This window comes from Phasianus colchicus, chromosome 3 (genome assembly GCF_987193195.1).
Source record: "Phasianus colchicus chromosome 3, bPhaCol1.hap1.1, whole genome shotgun sequence".
Taxonomy (NCBI): Eukaryota; Metazoa; Chordata; class Aves; order Galliformes; family Phasianidae; genus Phasianus; species Phasianus colchicus.
In genome coordinates, this window is record NC_143438.1 from 30,527,504 (window position 1) to 30,545,181 (window position 17,678).

General features: G+C 41.0%; 1 protein-coding gene across 1 annotated transcript in view; it reads left to right on the top strand.

Annotated features, from left to right (window-relative positions):
- INO80C (INO80 complex subunit C) overlaps positions 1 to 14,570 on the top strand; it is a 35,057-nt gene extending 20,487 nt beyond the window's left edge. The window contains exons 3-5 of the mRNA XM_031589151.2: positions 2,249 to 2,360; positions 4,078 to 4,145; positions 8,598 to 14,570. Of these exons, the coding sequence (XP_031445011.1) occupies positions 2,249 to 2,360; positions 4,078 to 4,145; positions 8,598 to 8,729 (312 nt within the window). The 3' untranslated portion in view covers positions 8,730 to 14,570. The remainder of the gene's footprint in view (positions 1 to 2,248; positions 2,361 to 4,077; positions 4,146 to 8,597) is intronic.
- Positions 14,571 to 17,678: the final 3,108 nt, after the last annotated feature.

Below are 17,678 nucleotides of genomic sequence, written 5' to 3' on the forward strand. Positions count from 1 at the left end.
CTGCTAAAACAATGTGAGATTGAAATTGGGGGAGAAGTTGAAGGAAGGCTAGAGCTAGTCATGCTATCACTGCTGGGTTTGTTTTTAATATCTTGCTCTGCCAGGGCCAACTCATTGGCACAATGTACTAATGCTTTCTAGGCAAGCAAACTTCTCAGACTGCTGGTCTTAAGCCAGTACTTAGAAAGTAGGATTTTATCCCAGATTTAATTTTGTATGAATAAGAGGCAATATCCCTCAGCATAAAACCTGAGTAATAAGGCTTCACACTGCTCACTAAGCAAGGGTTTGGCAGAGGGTGTAAAATTCATCTCTGACTTGCAAGTTGCTATGTGCCTGCTTTACAGACTTCTGTCACAAGAAGAGCAGTCAAAGAAACAACTGCATTCTTGGCTCATGCTAATTCTCCAGTAAGCACTAGCATCTCTGAGAAACTGGGTTTAGTGGAAAAGCTCCATTTGTGCCCAGGAGCACTCCACATAGCTTCCCTATAGGATTTAAATTGCCTCAAGGCATGCTGAGCCTTCATTTCTTAGAGGGCCATCCCCATTTCCAAGGAGGCAATATAGAATTTTGCATGCTTGAAATTGTAATGAATGTACGGAAGCTTTAACAACTGCTTCAGCACTGATAGACACTTACAATAAAAATGTCATCATCCTGAATACAGACAATAATTTGAGAAGAAATGTATTGAGGTTTAACTGGCTTTTTATCTGTATGAACTGGTAACAACAATTTGGATGACTTTCTTCCAGCCCAGAAGACTTAAACAAAAGAAAATGAGTCAAATATCATGCATCTTTTGATGTGCTTGCTTTTTGTTGGCCTCACCCATACCCCTAAACAGGTGTTACATAGAAACGTGTTAGAGATTACTCTGTAAGCATTGAACTTCTGGTTAACTGTTCAGAGGACAATGCCTCCTTTTTCTTTTCATTATGGATGAGAGAAAGACTCAAACCAGTAGCAAAACTTTGTGATTGTGGCCTGCTGATGTTGGGTGGATGCTTCCTCTCAGCTTCACTGGGTTTCAGAGCAGCCCCTAAGGGCCAGCTTCGGATATACCAGATTGCTGAAAAATAATGGCTGTGCAATGATTTGGGGCAAAAATTCATGTAATGAACTTGAATTAGGAATGTGCTGGTATATCTGTTTCCATCTCATATTGCAGCAGCCTCTATTTTCAGTGGCTGCTACTAAGGTGTTACTCTCAGAGCAACGTTTGCACGTACTTTCCGTAGATGTGCATTGCCAAAACAGATACATCAACAGCTCATGAACATTTTTTCTGAATATATCTTACATCTACAGAAAACAGCTTTCTCATTGAATCCTTTCTGCTATCATTCTCAGCAATTCAGCAGCCTAATTTATAAACTAATCACAGCAGAAGTGCATTAGCAGAAAGAACTTTGCTGAGTTTTGATGAGACTGAGGTGGCAGGTAGTAATTATTAACTGCGATAACTACAACTCCCCAATTCTGAGAACAGTTTCTGTTCTGAAGTAAAGCTGTAAATCTGTGTCCTTTGATCATTTAGAAGAAGTACAGTATATTGTGCATCTTCTGTCTCTGGAGGGGCATAAATAAATTACTTCGTATTCCATTTAGTAAGTAAAACCAGCACTATAGCACCAGCAGCAAGCCTTCTGCGAGCATAGCTTTCAAAATGCAAAATTGTCTCAGCAGCCAGTATTCCATTTATTACTCCTTTTCTATCCCTCTATCACTTGAAAGAAAAATAAAATTTCCAAAAAGCTTCTCATAGCATTCATTACATTTTGCAAGCTCAGTTATGTTTTCTGCAGTCGTGGATTACTCAGACGAGCTGGAGCTGCACCTGTACTATGCCGTAAAAAAGGGAGAGACAATTTAGCCGTGTAATCACAATTTCAGACACAAGATCATAGTATGAGTTCTAGCATGATGGGAATTGCATACAGAATCCTGTAATCTCAGGCTAAACCTAACCACATTCATTTTCTCTTTCCCTGTAAAAAGCAGATTTCCATTTCCTTCAGTTAATCCTAAACATATAGTAGCTTTGACACGGTCCAAAAAGTCTTTGTTTTTCTTGCAACTAAGATTAAAGGGCACAGTATATTAGTCTGCTGATGAAATAAGTGAGGATAACAAACGGTTCGTTACAAGATGAGACGTATCTAAAAGACTATGAAGTAGAAATATCAATGCTCTGAAATGGTATTCTTTATTTTTTCTCTGAACATCATATTTTTCATTCTAGCACTCCAGCATTGGTGGAGCAGCAGCTGGCAAGAAGAACAGAACTTGGAAGAACCTAAAACAAATTCTTGCTTCTGAAAGGGCATTGCCATGGCAACTAAATGATCCTAGCTGTAAGCTGCTTAGACGCTTTGCTTGTATTTATAAATAATAAAATCCACACAAATAACTTTTTTTTTAAATGAACCTGAACTATTTCATCAGTGAATGCAGTATCCTGCTTGAATGGGGTCCATTTCAGACTAGCCCGATCACACCAGCGCCAAGGAAAAAGTAAGGGGACAAAAATGATTTGGGGTGTTATGAAGAAGTTTGGATACATCTGGGGAGTGAGTTCTGTGTGAGAAGTGCATTTATCAGAGCCAGGTTAGAAACTTCTTGTTCCCATTGCGATTTTGTCACCTCTTCACTGCTGAGGAGCTGCCTGCATGTCTCATGAAGGTGTATCTGCACACCAGCAGCTGCTGCTTCATTAGCTCTGTTGAAACTATTTTCAAGTGAGATTCTGCCAGCCGCCTACACGTGCTAGCAGAGTCCTCAGCCCAGGCTTTCTATCCAGCTCCTATCCAGTTTCTTGGGACAATTAAGTCTTACATCTCCTACTTAGTTCAGCACAGTTCAGACAACACTATTAGCAGTCCAGATTACAGCCAGCTTGCGTAAAACCACAGGAGCAGAATTAAAGCGCTACTTTTAATCTCAGTGTACTTCAAGGCAAGTTGTAAAGTAGGATATTATTGAACTTAATTGGAGGTAGAATTTGTTCCTCAGATTTCACTCAAGCAACTAGAGGCACCTCTGAATTGGGCAGGTGCATATAGGTTTTGTCAGAATCCGTGCTCTAACCAAAACTAACTTGCCATTTTTTAAAGTGTTTTAGATGCAACTGTTACAGAAGAGTGTAGGCTACTGTGTGTGCCTGCCTATTGTAGCCTACAGACTGCTGGTTTCTATTAGCTGTTATTTGCAACAGTAAATTTAAAGGCTTTTTTAAGAGGGTGGCAAAAGAAATTCACTTGCGTATTTAAGAACAGCTGTCTGTAGAATTAATGTCTTTTGAATTATGGGACTATGATTTGATATGGATGGAGAGTTTCAATTTATCATAGCAGCCAAATGAGATGCAAAGGAGTTCAGGAAGGAGTAGAGAAATGAGCCAGGTACAAGATAGTTTTGTAAACATTGAAAATCAGCGATTCAACTACTTAGCCATGCCAGTCATATCTTAAACAGTCATATTTCATAAATGAATGAGACTTGGTATCTAAAGGGCATCAGAGAACAGCAATTTCCATCAGTTAATTTAAACATTCAGACAATTTTCTAGGTCATTGACTGGGCTTAAAGTGGTACATGCTTAAAGATTTAGCTGATTTAAAAGATTACGTTGCTTTTCTGGATTATAGCATTTCAGAGCTACAATCTTGAGCAGTGTTTCATGGTCTTAACATACAGCATGTGTGCAGTAATGGCTATCTGCTATTCTCTGCAACTGACTGCAAGGGAATTCGTTCAGACTTGGAGAAAATCAGCACATTTTAAATAGCTATGTTGCATTTCTTTCTGCAGAAAGAAAGAAAAATGGAACAGAATGGAGTTCTGTTTACTGAACTCTTGCATTACTGAAGTGAGCAGAATCAGGCTGTTCCTTACAGCACTACCAGGCTGAATGTTTTCAGAGGTGATTCTGCTTTACGGTTCTTTGCTGCTTTAACAGATACCTCAAATCAAACCCAGTGTTTTAAATATTTGTAATCTCTTTACATTCTGGGTTTTCTTTTTAAAGTTGATGTAGTATACTGAACTTATCCTTTTTTTTTTTCCCCCTAGACTTTAGTATTGACGCTCCTCCGTCCTTTAAGCCTGCAAAGAAATATTCAGACATCTCAGGACTTCCAGTAAGTATTTTATTTTTTTCTCTTCAAAATTGGCATTTGACTTTCGACAATTAAATAAACTGGTACATGCCTCTGCAAGAAACATACATGCTGAGGCTGCTGTTCAGTCTTGTGCTTAATAATTGTCCTGTGATTTAGGGCCAAACCCCAAATACTATCCCAGCATCTCCAAGTCCTCAGGATCTTACCAGATGCCAGGACAGCTTAAATACCTTGCCCTGCCAGCTGGCTCGTATCACACCACTTCCCAGCTGTGGAGTCTACACTGGTCCCCATCACTCTCAACTCTGCTTTGTTACAGTGAAAGCTGGCGGCCCATAGTCTCCATGACTTCAATTTTGCCAAGCTTTAAGCACTCACTCTGAAACTTTCCATGCTCAGTGTTTCCCTGAGTCTGGATTTTTTCATTGTATCTTTTTGGGAAAATATCAGAAAGATGGTTAAGCAACCTCCAAGAACAAGATTATGCAAAATTTCATCGGTCTTCACAGGTTAAAAAAAAATGTTACCATCACTCACTCACTTCCTTTCAAACACATCAGCCTGAGACTTGGGCATGAGTTTTCAAGCATTTTGAATAGCCCCATGCTGCAGTGCTGGAACTTGGAGTTTGGCAGATAGGTAGCTTGTGTGTCACAGGTAGGCTCCTTCACAAAGTTTTGTTGTTTAAAAACAAAACAAAACAAAAACCTTAATTTGACCTTAATTATGGTTTGCACATGCTCCAAAAAGTCAAGGCAGTTACAATTTGGCACCTAGATTGTTAAAAGAATCTGTTGGTACAAAACATGAGTCAAGTCCCTGAATTCTGCCCAACAAACGTTTTGTATCTGCTGCTGACACTGTTCCTGTTTTACTTAAAACAGGTGCTAATAACAGTAACTTTTCACTTTGCCAATACTCAGGTTCACGTCTTTTCAGTGATTGATTATTGCAGAAGCCTATGCATTTACTACAACAGAAAGAATAGGAAAGTTGCAGTTTGGACTGTAGAAAGTATTAAGCAATGGTTATACTAAATAACTACAGCGACAAGAACTTTGTAAGTTCAAATAGCCTTAGACAGATTCTCTGGGTCCCTTCCCTCAGTTGAATTCATAGGGCAATATCCCACCTCACAGACATGATGTTACCTCATAGGGATGCCTGTAAATGGTATGTTGATGTAGGTTAACACTAAGAAGCTCCTTACAAAGTTAACAGTTCTACCTTCAGAGTGAGATTTGAGCAGTGTGCATCAGCTAGGAATATTCACTGTATGGCATTGGCGCAGAGAAAACAAAGGATTAAACACATTCTCACTAAGTGGGTACCTTGCATTCTGTGTACCGAATTAGATGAAAGTCCCTGTTGGGAAAACAATGGGTGAGCACTTAATTAAGGACTGCCTGAGAGTGGATACACAGCGCAGGGGACAAAGAACAGCTGTAGAGCCAACGGTAATCCTTCACATCCTAACATTTGAGTTTTTGATTTGACAACATCTATCATCTTTGACTTTTTCAAGTAACGCATTTAGAAAAGCCTCCTAGGAGATGGCATGTTCTCAGCTCTGCCTCCAAGCATGATTTGGAAGGGAAATGAGATGCTTGGATCGAGGCTGGTAACCCAGCGTTTAAAAGGAAATGGAAAAGCAAGATCTCCCTCTTTTTCCTCTACTCTCCTCTTAGCATTGCTTTGCAAGCGGCATTCACAACAGGTGCTGTTAAAACTGCAACAGCACCTCTGCTGGGCTTAAATGGGGCAGAAGGCATAAAGGGTTAAATCCTTGCCTGCCCCATGTCCAAGGAACCAACCAGTTCTTCCCAGCACCAGCCTCTGATGTGTTGCTAAGCCAGTCAGTCATTGCAGCTACAGCAAGATGATGGTGCAGGTGTAAGTGAAGAGTGTCCCTGACAGCTAAGGGGCAGGCTGGCCACTGGAAGCAGACTTCTACTCACCAGCTTTTTTTTACTAGTTTTTCCTTTCCATCAGTGATCTACACACTATTCTATATTAACTATTGAAGCTTAATGTAAATAATCTCCATTCTCTAAGATTTCATTCAATGCTAGTTTTTTGGGGGTTTTTTTGTTTTTTTTTTTTCTGGCCTTTTCACTTAAAAAAAAAAAAAATTCCATCCTCGAATTGCAGTGTGGCTCATTTCCTATTTTATGCAGCCTGTGAGGTTACTCCAGACTCTGATCATGTTTAAAAAAGGTCTTTTGTATTGAGAAAGATAACTGAGACAGTGTGTCCTCTAAATTGCTGAGCCAGAAATGTTGCCTAAGAAGCACTAAATTTATTTTAAAGATTCCTACTAGGAAGATATGTGGAGTAATAGAATATCTTAGAAATCTAGTATAAGAAAAATGTCCTGATATTTTCTATTTAAAATCTGAAAGCCTTTATATAAGATTGTATTTTGTATGGGAATGCTGGATTCCCAGTGGAGAAAGAAAAAAAAAAGTAAAATAAATTCCTTAGCATTACTCATTTAGGGAAGAATTAAATGGTCTAGCAGATACAAAAAAAAAGAGAAGTGCATTAAAATACTCTCATCAGTATATCTGCAGTAATATTAACTGCCACAATTAAATTCTATTGATTCTCTTCTCTTTCTCTGTGTAACACAAATGGAATTAAATTTACCATTGGTCTAAGCAGAGCAGCCAATTTATCTTTGTAAAGCAGCCTAGAACTCAAAAGCTATTATCTACTATATTGACATTGCAAAATAAAACTACTATTTCCAAAGTTGCAAGATGAGTATTTAGATATATTAATGTGCAAAACAAAGTAATTCAATGTAAAGCAGATTTTAAAAACTTCAAATATTTGAATGTCTCTTCCTTTCTACGATAGAAACAGATCAAGATAATTTATTGTATTTGAAGAGCATATATTTGTGGTCTTTGACTTAGCTTTGAAATACAGCGGAGTTCTGTCTGTGCAAAATCCTCTTACTTTGCTTTCCTAATACCTTGTAGTTTTTGCTGAAGCACTAGCTTAAGTTAGTGACACTTACCCTGTGTTAGTTGCCATACCACACGTACGATGTGTTAATGTGTACAAGCACTACAGCCCAATGTGAAGTATAAGAATGGTGAAGAAATGCCATAATTTTAACATTGGTTGATGCACAACACAAATTGCAGATATAGTTTGGCCAGTTTGTTACAGAGTCTTGCACTTTGGAGAAGCAGTCTGCTTGCTTAGCTTTTCTTTAGATACCTAAGGCCAAATTTAAAATGTGAAATAAAACTAAATTAACACCTGCTATAGCCATAAAGTTACCACCAGGGATAAATTTACTTCTAATGTTCTAACTTTGCCATTTGTCTGGAAATGAATTGATGGCTTGCCTGCTAGCTGCCTACGTTTAATTAACCTTATAGCATTTCTTTGTAACAAGACATGCTACAAATAACACCTCATTTTCTGCTAAGCCTTATCAGGCCAGACGATTACGTGAATTGTTCCACGCTCAACATATCCTTTCCAACGTAAAACTGGTGGAAGGCTCTGTGCTTTAACACTATAACACTTTGTGCTTTCCTGACCTTTTCTGCTTTAGTAGCAGCGTCCCAAGAGATTTCAGCTGCCTGTGCCTTACCACTAACTCCCATTGAGGAAAGGTGCACAGGACACTTGCAGGCATTGGCAGACACTTTGGAATATAATGGTAACATATTGCTGCTGTCTTGAAGGCTGAAGGTGAAGAGAGGGTACCCTGAAGCCTACCGTCCTCCAGCCTGGCCTCCTGCGCTGCTCTGAGCTCATGGGAGCTCAAGGTTTTTATAGCAACAGGGAAGGGGAAAGGATGGAATGAGATTGGCACTGCTCCCAGGCACTTGAGACCCAAATACAGCAGAGGATGTGAGCCTAGCCCAGGGCTAGCTGGTCAGGCTCTATCCTGAAAACAGACATCTGCAGCAAAGCAAGGAGTGGAGTTCAAATTTCTTATCAGTTCAGTCACAGCACCATAAGCTGAGACTCCCTTGCTTTAGCAACCACTTTAAAGTAAATTAAAAGCTAAGTTGTATGGAGGAAGAGAAAAATCAGTCCAAAGCTGTCCAAGCACCCAGAATTCAGCCTCTTTGTTGGGTAATTTGCTGGCAGCAGTCTGATTGTTTGGAGGGCTGCCTTGGGAGAGACTGCACAAGGCACAGAGTTGCTAGGGTGAGTTTAGAGAGCTGGGGAATTTCTTTTGCAGTGTTTTGGATGAGACTGTTCTAGCCCTCTATGATGTTTAAAGCTTTTCTAATGTGATTTTATAGGGGTTAGTTAACTCCTCATAAATTTTGACATGAGAAAGAAAGCATACAAACTTTTGGTCACGTGCTAGAATAGTGGTACTGTTACTAAAAAAAGAAAGTCCATAATTTCTGGTCTCATAATTATTTGTTTCATTAGAGTATTCTGATTTGAGATTTTATCTGAATAGTATCTTCTCCATTGTTTCTTTTTCAGGCAAATTACACAGATCCCCAGAGCAAGCTGAGATTTAGTACTATTGAAGAATTTGCCTATATTCGGATGCTCCCTTCAGATGTGGTTACAGGATACCTGGCTCTAAGGAAAGCAACGAGCATTGTTTCCTGAAAAGACCAAGTATTGCTGTGTGTCACCTCTGAATGGTGCTAGGTTTGAGAATTGTGACAGAGACTGCCTGCAGGATTGAGGTTCCTTCAAACTCTCCATTGATATTTACATCTGGAAGTTGTTTGATGACACATGGATTTGAATGAACATATGGATTTAATTCTGACAAATACTTATATTTGTTACTTTTCCATTTTGTAAGCAATTTGGTTTGGTGGCCAAGGTAACTTAAGACCTTAAGGACATGGATCGGCACCATCATGTCCAAGTTATATGTAATTTCTTTAGAGACAGGATTTCATTCCCACTCTATATATAAGGTACTGATCTGGCTCAGAAGAATAAACAGCCAGTTAAATAAAGGAAAAAGTTCCAAGACACTCCAGCTTCCAAGACCTGCCTTGCAGATGTGCTTTCCATTTGGCTATGAAGAAGCTTGTCCCACCTGTAAAAATCCAAGGTAACATACCAGCTAAGTGCTGCTATTGGGATGAATGCTTGTGGTACAGAGCACTATGAACAGCTTCACACAAATATTTGCATTGAAGAATGGTCAGCATACATAAAGGTGGACTGAAACTCATTTAAAATATCTTAATGAGTATGTATAATGGACTTAAGCCACATCACCAGGAAACTCTTAGTTGTGATGCTTGGTATTTTTTGAGTGCTTCCTTCCACAACTCAGCTGTTCTGCCTCTGCTAGTTGGTTCATTATTATTACTAATTAGTATAGAAAAAGTACTTATTTCCCAGACTTTTTAGGAAAGGATGCTATAATAGCAGGAATTCCTCTGACCAGTGGCATTCTGGCACTCAGACAGTCTCCAGCTAGGCAGGACCTCCTAGATGAGGGCACTGACCTTTGCACTCTAAAGTAACAGGAGAGTATGTGAAAGCAACTGAAGGCCAGAGAAAGGAGAAGGAAGGAGAGTTCAGCCTCTTGCTGGGGGTTGACAAGTACTTGCTGACATCAGAAACAATTATGATTTTCTGAAACTAAGCCGAGGGGGGCCTGGAGGGAGAGGGAAGTGGGCAGTCCTCACTTTATCCAAGTTCCATCATGGATATCATGACATTATGCAAGTCCCTTCTTGGAGGGCACAAGGAACACACAGTGGGGACTAGTTAATGTCTAAACTGCATCTTCAATGCACATTTCTATAGCAATGATAATTATTGGAACAGACATTTTCTCGTTGAAAGAATAAATAACGCAAGTTTAATCTCAACTCTAAAACAGGAAAAATCGCTTAACAATGGGGTACATTGTTCAGTGAATGTATGTGGGACTCATTCCTTGTTTTTTGTGATCTAATATTTACAACAACAATGTAATTTGAAAAGTCTTTGACATGCTTACAATAGATCTGTCAAAGATCTGGATACCAGATAACGCTGCAATGTATCACAAAACAAAAAATAATAGGACAGGATATCTTCCTTCATGCCAGTGTGCGTCCAAGCCACATTCTCTTTGCATTTGAGTTTTATAATGGCTATTTTAACAAAGATAAGTTTATAAGATAAGCTTAACATTGATATGAAAAGCAAACACAGAACGCTCTAAGATCACTTCTGCTTTAAGTAAACAGACACCAGCTTAGAAAATGAGATTTCACCAGCTTGCTCTCTCCCACAAGTATTTTCAGCATTCTTTGAGAATGACTGTTCAGGAGCACAAGCTCCCTCCCTATCAGAAGTGTTCCAGGCACTCCTGCACTGAATGCAAAAGTACTACTTTTCTCAGCTAATTTCTACTGAACAATCTTTATGCAATCCATTTTCAAAACCTAAGTGTCTTGATGAATTGGCATCAGATAAGTAAACATGGATCTTAGGGTTGGCAAAAACACTATCAACTCCTTAGTGCTTTCTAGCCATGCCATGCCTACTGGATTCCCTTCTCACTCCTTGTTTTTAACTTTGTTTGCTGCAGGCCCTCTTTTCTTGGTGTGTAGCACTCCACTTACTAGGCTGTGCAGTATTCGTTTAAAGTCAGCCACTGAAACCATGCAATTTTACACCGATCAGCAGCAGTTTACTATGTGCAGCAGTTAAAATGTATTTGTTTTAGCAGGAAAGTGAGAACAGAAAAGATCCAGTAGCCAATGTGTTGATCAGTCCAACTAAGTTCTTTTTGGGAATAGTTTTTGGGCTGCTGCTCTCATCAATGGCTTCTGGGAGAGAACTGTGCAACAGCAGCATTGCTGTACAGAGCAGAAAATATGGATAAGTGAAGAGTTACTCTGTGCCACAGTATTTTTAAAGTATGTATTATTGTCAGCCTCAGAAGAACTGAAAATTGAGACGTGCATTTATATTTAAAAGTAATTCCAGGACATAAATAAAAGAAGCTGAATTTAAATTGCAGAGAGGACTAAAGAAAGGCATTTAAAAAGACAAGCAATGACAAATACCATTGCAGACTTTGGGAAAATATGTTTCGACAAATAGTGCTGACACATATGTAAAGTGAAAAAGCCAGCAGTCACAGCAATGACCAATTTGTCGATGTACAGATGTTACTGCCTACCAGATATCACCTGGGTATATACAGGTGTACAGTACTACATACTACAGACGTGGATGGCTTCAGCCCTCAGCTTGTGGGGCAGCAATGCTGGCGGCAACATTTCCAGAGGGAAAGTGTGTGCTGCAGACAGCTAAGAGCAGCAGCTTTCCCAGCAGCTGCTGCCTCCACCCTTCCCATTCCCTTCCAGATGGGAGAGCAGGGTTGCCTTGGCTCCTTCCTTGCTGCTTCCTTGCTAGTCTGTACAGCAGTTCTGTGCTTGAAAGCTCCCTGCCTCTGCCTTTTCCTCTGCTTTAGCCCCACATCCTGGAGATCGTCCAAGTGCAATTTAGAGAGGTACTGCTCATTTTGGAGCCCTGCTGTTTCACTGTCCTATATTCCCATTTTCTCCTCTGGCAGCATTCTAGGTCCCCATAGAATTGCTACATATGGTCTTCCACAGATAAGAGTAGCAGGTGTGTGAAGGGAGATATGCCTTCATCTTTTTTGACAGAGACCAGTAAGTCTCAAAGCTGTTACAGCACAAGAAGACTAAAGTAAGTGCAAAGGACAGGACTCTGCACTGGTGAGGCCACAGCTTGAGTTCTGCATTCAGTTTTGGGTCCCTCACCAAGAAAGATATTGAGGCCTTGGAGTGTGTCTAAAGAAGAGCAACAAAGCTATGAGGGGTCTGGAAGACAAGTCTTACAGGAAAGGGCTGAGGGAACTGGGATTGTTTAGTCTGGACAAGAGGAGGCTCCAGAGAGACCTTATTGTTCTCTACAACTACCTGAAAGGCGGTTGTGGTGAGGGGCTATTTACCTTCTTCTCCCAGGTAACAGTGACAGGATGAAAGGTAACGGTTTTCAGTAGTGCCAGGGGAGGTTCTGTTTGGATATTTGGAAAAACTTCTTTTCTGAAAGAGTGATGGGACACTGGAACAGGCTGCCAAGGAAGGTGAAGTCACCATCCCTGGAGGTATTCAAGAACCGTCTGGATGTGGCACTGAAGGACATGGTCAGTGGGCATGGTGGGGGTGGGTTGGTGGTTGGACTAGATGATCTTAGTGGTCTTTTCCAACTTTAACAATTCCGTGACTTTTTAATAATAAAAAATACCAAAGTAAAAATGAACTAGCGTAAGGTTAAAAAGCTTTAGTAAATCCCTTCTATTAAGAAAAAAGCTCAAACTCACTGCATAATTATATTTTTTTTCTTGAAGATGTAAGGTAGTAAATTAATCCAACAATAATTTATTACTAGAAAACTTAAAATTGCCTCTAATGTATGTGGTTTACATATCCAGACAAAACAGCACATAGCTTTTTCATTCTGAAACACTTCAGGGAAGAAGCCTTACAGCCTTTGGTTCCAGGAAAAAATAAAACAAAACATAAAAACAACTGACAAGTGACTTTGTGTTCTGTTAACCAAGAACAGTCAAGTGGTATTCTGCATTACTTCTGAACAGTTCAGTCGCCCCAGGATGATGATACATCTATTATCAGAATTCAAAGAAATCCATTATTTCCCTCATTTTAGTGTGTGTGTCACAATTACAAACCACTTTTTCTCTGCTGGGTGGGTGGGCTTCAACAGAGTAATACATCTTCATGCAATAAAACACTGAAGTCCATCTGATATCTGTAAGTGTTGCTTGGCTTGGTTGTCTGTTATCTGAGAAGCTGTACTGAATGCAGTCCTTTCAGTTGACTACCCTATTGTAAATCACAGCCTACAGACAGCAATAGCAATAATCCTTTGGGAGATCTAATAATAATAATAACTAAACGTTTAAACTACTGCTAAGTATGGCTTGTATAGCTGCATACGGTTTAAGACCTCTGAGGTCACACATGTTAAAAACAGAACAGCATTTTCTCTGACACTGTAACCTAAAATCAATAATTGGTATATAAAACCTGAAGTGGCAGCAGACTAGATAATAAGTTGGTTTGGGCACTCAGTGTGTTTACTGTTTGCAAACACATTCTCTGGGCATTATCTCCTGCCAGCTGCTTGTGAGTGCTGCGCCTGTCACTTGGCTGCAGTATATCTAGCACAGCACTGCAGCCAGCTGCACTAGGTTCATGGGCTATCCAAAGTCTTCTCCAGTGTCCCAAATCTCACATGCAAAAATCACTCTTATCTCAAGTGAAGAAATTGTTTACAAGACACTACCCACATGCTGCATATGCGAACAGTGTCTCTTTTCTCTCTAAGCCTTGGCTCCAAAGCAGAGTTTGCATCAAACAGAGAAGTACCCTGAATGTAGGAACTTAATGTTTCAACACAGATAACACACAAGAAAGTTCTTAATGTAAAAATCTGGAATTCTTCAAAACTGCTTCCTACCTTTTAATGGGAGCAATGAGTAACAGAATGTCTGAATTTTGGCTGTGATCACATCCATGTTCTAAGGGACAGCAGTTTTCCTGCATTCTTGATTCACTTCTCCCAGGAGGTGGAAGTCATCACACACACACACATCGTCTGCATACTGCGTGTCAGCTCACTATGTGCATTGAGAGGACAGAGGGGACAGAATTACAGATCTTTTAATATGCTGCTCTGTTGGCCCAAATCCTCTCACGACTTCCAGCTTGGAAGCTGGGTGCTGGTAATCCCTGCATGCTCACAAAAGAGAGGGAAGGAGGGGCCCCATCCCCACAGAAGAGTTTGTCTCTGGTCTGATACCCGCTCAAACAATTAGAGTGGTTAATAGCGTGATGCCTTCAGGCCACTGCTGCTTACAGAGTGTCAAGGAACTTTACAGCATGCACTTCCTCTGCTCTGAGACTACAGCTGCATCCTCACCCGGTGGCTAAGCCAACAAAGAACACAGAATACCCCAAGTTGAAAGGGACCCACAAGGATCAAGTCCAACTCCTGGCTCCACATAGGACCACCCAAAAATCAAACAAACAAACCCCACATTTGAGAGCATTGTCCAGATGCTTCTCAAATTCTGGCAGTGCTGTGACCACTGCCTTGATGCTTTGAGGAGCCTGTTCCATTGTCCAACCACCCTCCAGTGAGGAACTTTTTCCTAACCCAGTGGGGCTGAATATATGCAGGCAGTCTCACGATGGGAGTCTGCCTTCCAGCTTTGGACAAAAATGCTCTCAACTGAAAAAAAAGCTGGCAGCCTCTAGGAGCATCTCTGAGCAGCACTTCTTTCCAGGGAGACAACAGAGGCAGTGTGGGGTCTGATAGTATCAGTAATAAAAAGGAAATGTCAGGACTTTCACCAAGTGCTGAATGTAGAATAGGGTAAACGGATATGCACTGGGATTGCAGAACCAACTGCCCTGTCAGTATAAGGCTATGTCAAAGAGAAAAAATTATAAAATACATAAACTTTATAACATACTATAAAATAAATTTATAAAATACTCTGTGAGTGATTCTTAACTGTGTGAAACACAAATAGGACATTAGGGTGGCTTTATATTTGGAATAGAGAACATAAATAGATCATAACTCACTACTTCACACTGTTCCCTTCTGGAAGGTATGTCATAGACGTAGAGATGTAGAGCCAATGGCTGCCATCATTCTCATGTGCACAAATGAAGCAGAGAGCAGCTCATAGGCACGAGCCTCGTTTTCCTCTCAGACAGCCTTTTGTTACTGAAGCCAATGGCAAAGCACAAGCAGCCAGATATTTGTTATCCTCTGTCTCTTGTACCAGGCTGTGCAAAACACCAGTGCTAAGAAACAAATACGAGCAATTTCCTCCCCTTCCCATGAGCTTTGTAAATTGAGAGTTAGTTATTACTACCCTTCCAATGACACAAGAAATGTTCCATGGAAGTATGCTGGTTTGGCTCTGTGCTTTCATAACCCTTGGGAAACGGCATGTCAAACCCCTGCCTGTTTCAGGGAAATCTCATCTGCAAACAGTTTATTTCAGCAGCTGTCTCCACATTCTTCTAATTTATCTTAGAATGAATTGGAAGCCAAATTCTCCATGGGCCTTGATGTGTCCTTCTGAAGTACCACACTGGGACAGAGAATGCAAAAGCTATCTTTCCTGCATATTTCCTGGACACAATGGACACGCAGACCACTCTGAAGCCCTGGGGGAGTGACCTCCACAAGGACTGTTTATAGCTTCTAGGAAAAAAAAATAAAATAAAAATAAGCCACATGGATGATTTCTGAAAAAAGCAATAGAACCTTGCTCTTTCACTCTTACCATACACACTTTGTTCACTGCACTTAGCAGTTTCCCAATTCCCTAACCCTTCTATGAATTATGACAACAGAACAAGTGGGGACTGCACTCAACTCTGGTGATTTGGATGCTCACTGGAGAATGGAAAGGTCCTTTAATCCGTTAAGTAGAAGAGACTAAGCCATATCAAAGAGCTGGGGAAGCATCCTCTTCTCTGGGCTATTGGGTAAGGAGACCAGAAACTGCAGCAGCAGCATCCCTGTCCTGACTGTATTGCAAAAAAGGCAATAACCCACAATTGCCTTTTTGCTGAGCTATCTGGAACAACAGTGCAAACACACAAGTGCTGCATCTGCTGCTGGAAGAGAGACTGTGGGCAAGAGGTTGACACTGAGCTGCTTGGCTCTGTCAAGGCTGACATGTCTCTGGGCACACTCAAAGGCAGGGCTTCAGATGTCAGGGCAATCATCCAGGATTCAGCTATCAGCCGTGTAAGGTTACAGAGCGCTGCAGGTTTGGGCACAACTGAGTAAGCTCAGCCTGCATCCCTTTTGGGGAACTGCTTCTCCTTGAAGCCTTAGGAATGCGCTTTACCAGTTTGGTGGATTTTGACTCAACACCCTGGCCAACTCAAACAGCACATGCTTCTTGTCAGTGAAAGGTTCCCAGTATTGCTACCAGTGCTGGATCAGAAGGGATAAAAGCATGAGTAGCAGAGGAGGGGAAAAAAACAAATCAAGGACAGACAGGGCCCTGATGCTTATCCTAGATCCTTTCCGCCATCAGACCATTAATCCACTACCTCCAAGATCTATTTATCAATACATTCTACTTCCTGCTTTTCCAATTTTACATCACAAACTCAAGCCAATACATTTGAGGTCTTTGACATGGTCCTGCACTAAAATTGGAGGGATATGTATTTGAAGGTGGACTATTAGGTTGGATGGTTGTAGCCTGAATGTTGTTGTCACTGGCTTTATGTCCCTGTGAAGTCTGATCATGAATGATGTTTCCCAGGCATCTGTTTTTGAACCAGTGCTTTTCAATGTCTTTATCAACCACATAGACACTGGGATTGAGTGTACCCTCAATAAGTTAGCTGATGACACCAAGCTAGGTGGTACAGTTAACACAGTAGAAGGGAGCGACACTATACACAGAGACTTGGACATGCTCAAAAAGTAGGTACATGGAAATCTAAAGAGGTTTAACAAGGCCAAGCGCAAGGCACTTCACTTGGGTGGAGGCAATCCCAGATACAAGTACAGACTTGGGGAAGAACTCACTGAGAGCAGTTCTGCAGCAGAATGACAACAGTATCCCGGGCTGCATCAAAGAGGGGTGACCAGCAGGGAAAGGGCAGTCATTGTCCCCCTCTTCTTCACTCTCATGAGGTACCATCTGGAGTACTGTGTCAAGTGTGGGACTCCCAGCACAAGAAAGACATGGAGCTGTTGGAAAGTGTCCAGAGGAGGGCCATGAAGATTATCAGAGGGCTGGAACACCTCTCCTACAGAGAATGATTGAGGGTGTTGAGCTTGTTCAGCCAGGAGAAGGCACCAGGGAGACCTCACTACAGCCTTTCAGTACTTGAAGAGACCTTACAAGCAAGAGGAGAACAGCTTTTTAACAAGGTCTGATAGTGACAGGACAAGGGGGAACGGCTCTAAACTCAAAGAAGGGAAATTCACATTAGATGTTAGGAAGAAATTTTTTACTCAGAAGGTGGTGAGGTACTGGCAGAGGTTGTGGATGCTCCATCCCTGGAGGAGTTCAAGACCACGTTGGATGGTATCCTGGGTACTCTGATCTAGTGGGTGGCTGCTCTGTGATACAATGATGATTCTACAATTGGACTAGATTAAAAATCCTGTCCTGTGCCATACATTTCTAAGCATTTCTCAAAAAACAAACAACAACAACAAAAATAACCTCAAACTCCAGTATAAGTACTCTTAAATTCCTCCTTTGCACCCCTGTAATGGCAGTGGGTGGCAAGATTTTGGGAAGGAGTGGACAGCAGGGCTGTCCTGTGTAGGGTGAAGCTGGCACTGTAGGATGCGTAAGAATAACAGGTGTTGTGTCCTAGCCCCCTAAAAATGAATATTTGAAATAACAGCTCATTTTGGGGGTGATACAGAACGGGAAGCTTGATTTTCTCTTAAGTAACACACAAAAGTTTAACCAAGAATACGAGCCACTAAGAGAGAATCTTCATGGCATAACCAGTAATACCACCTTCCCTGGAAGGGGAT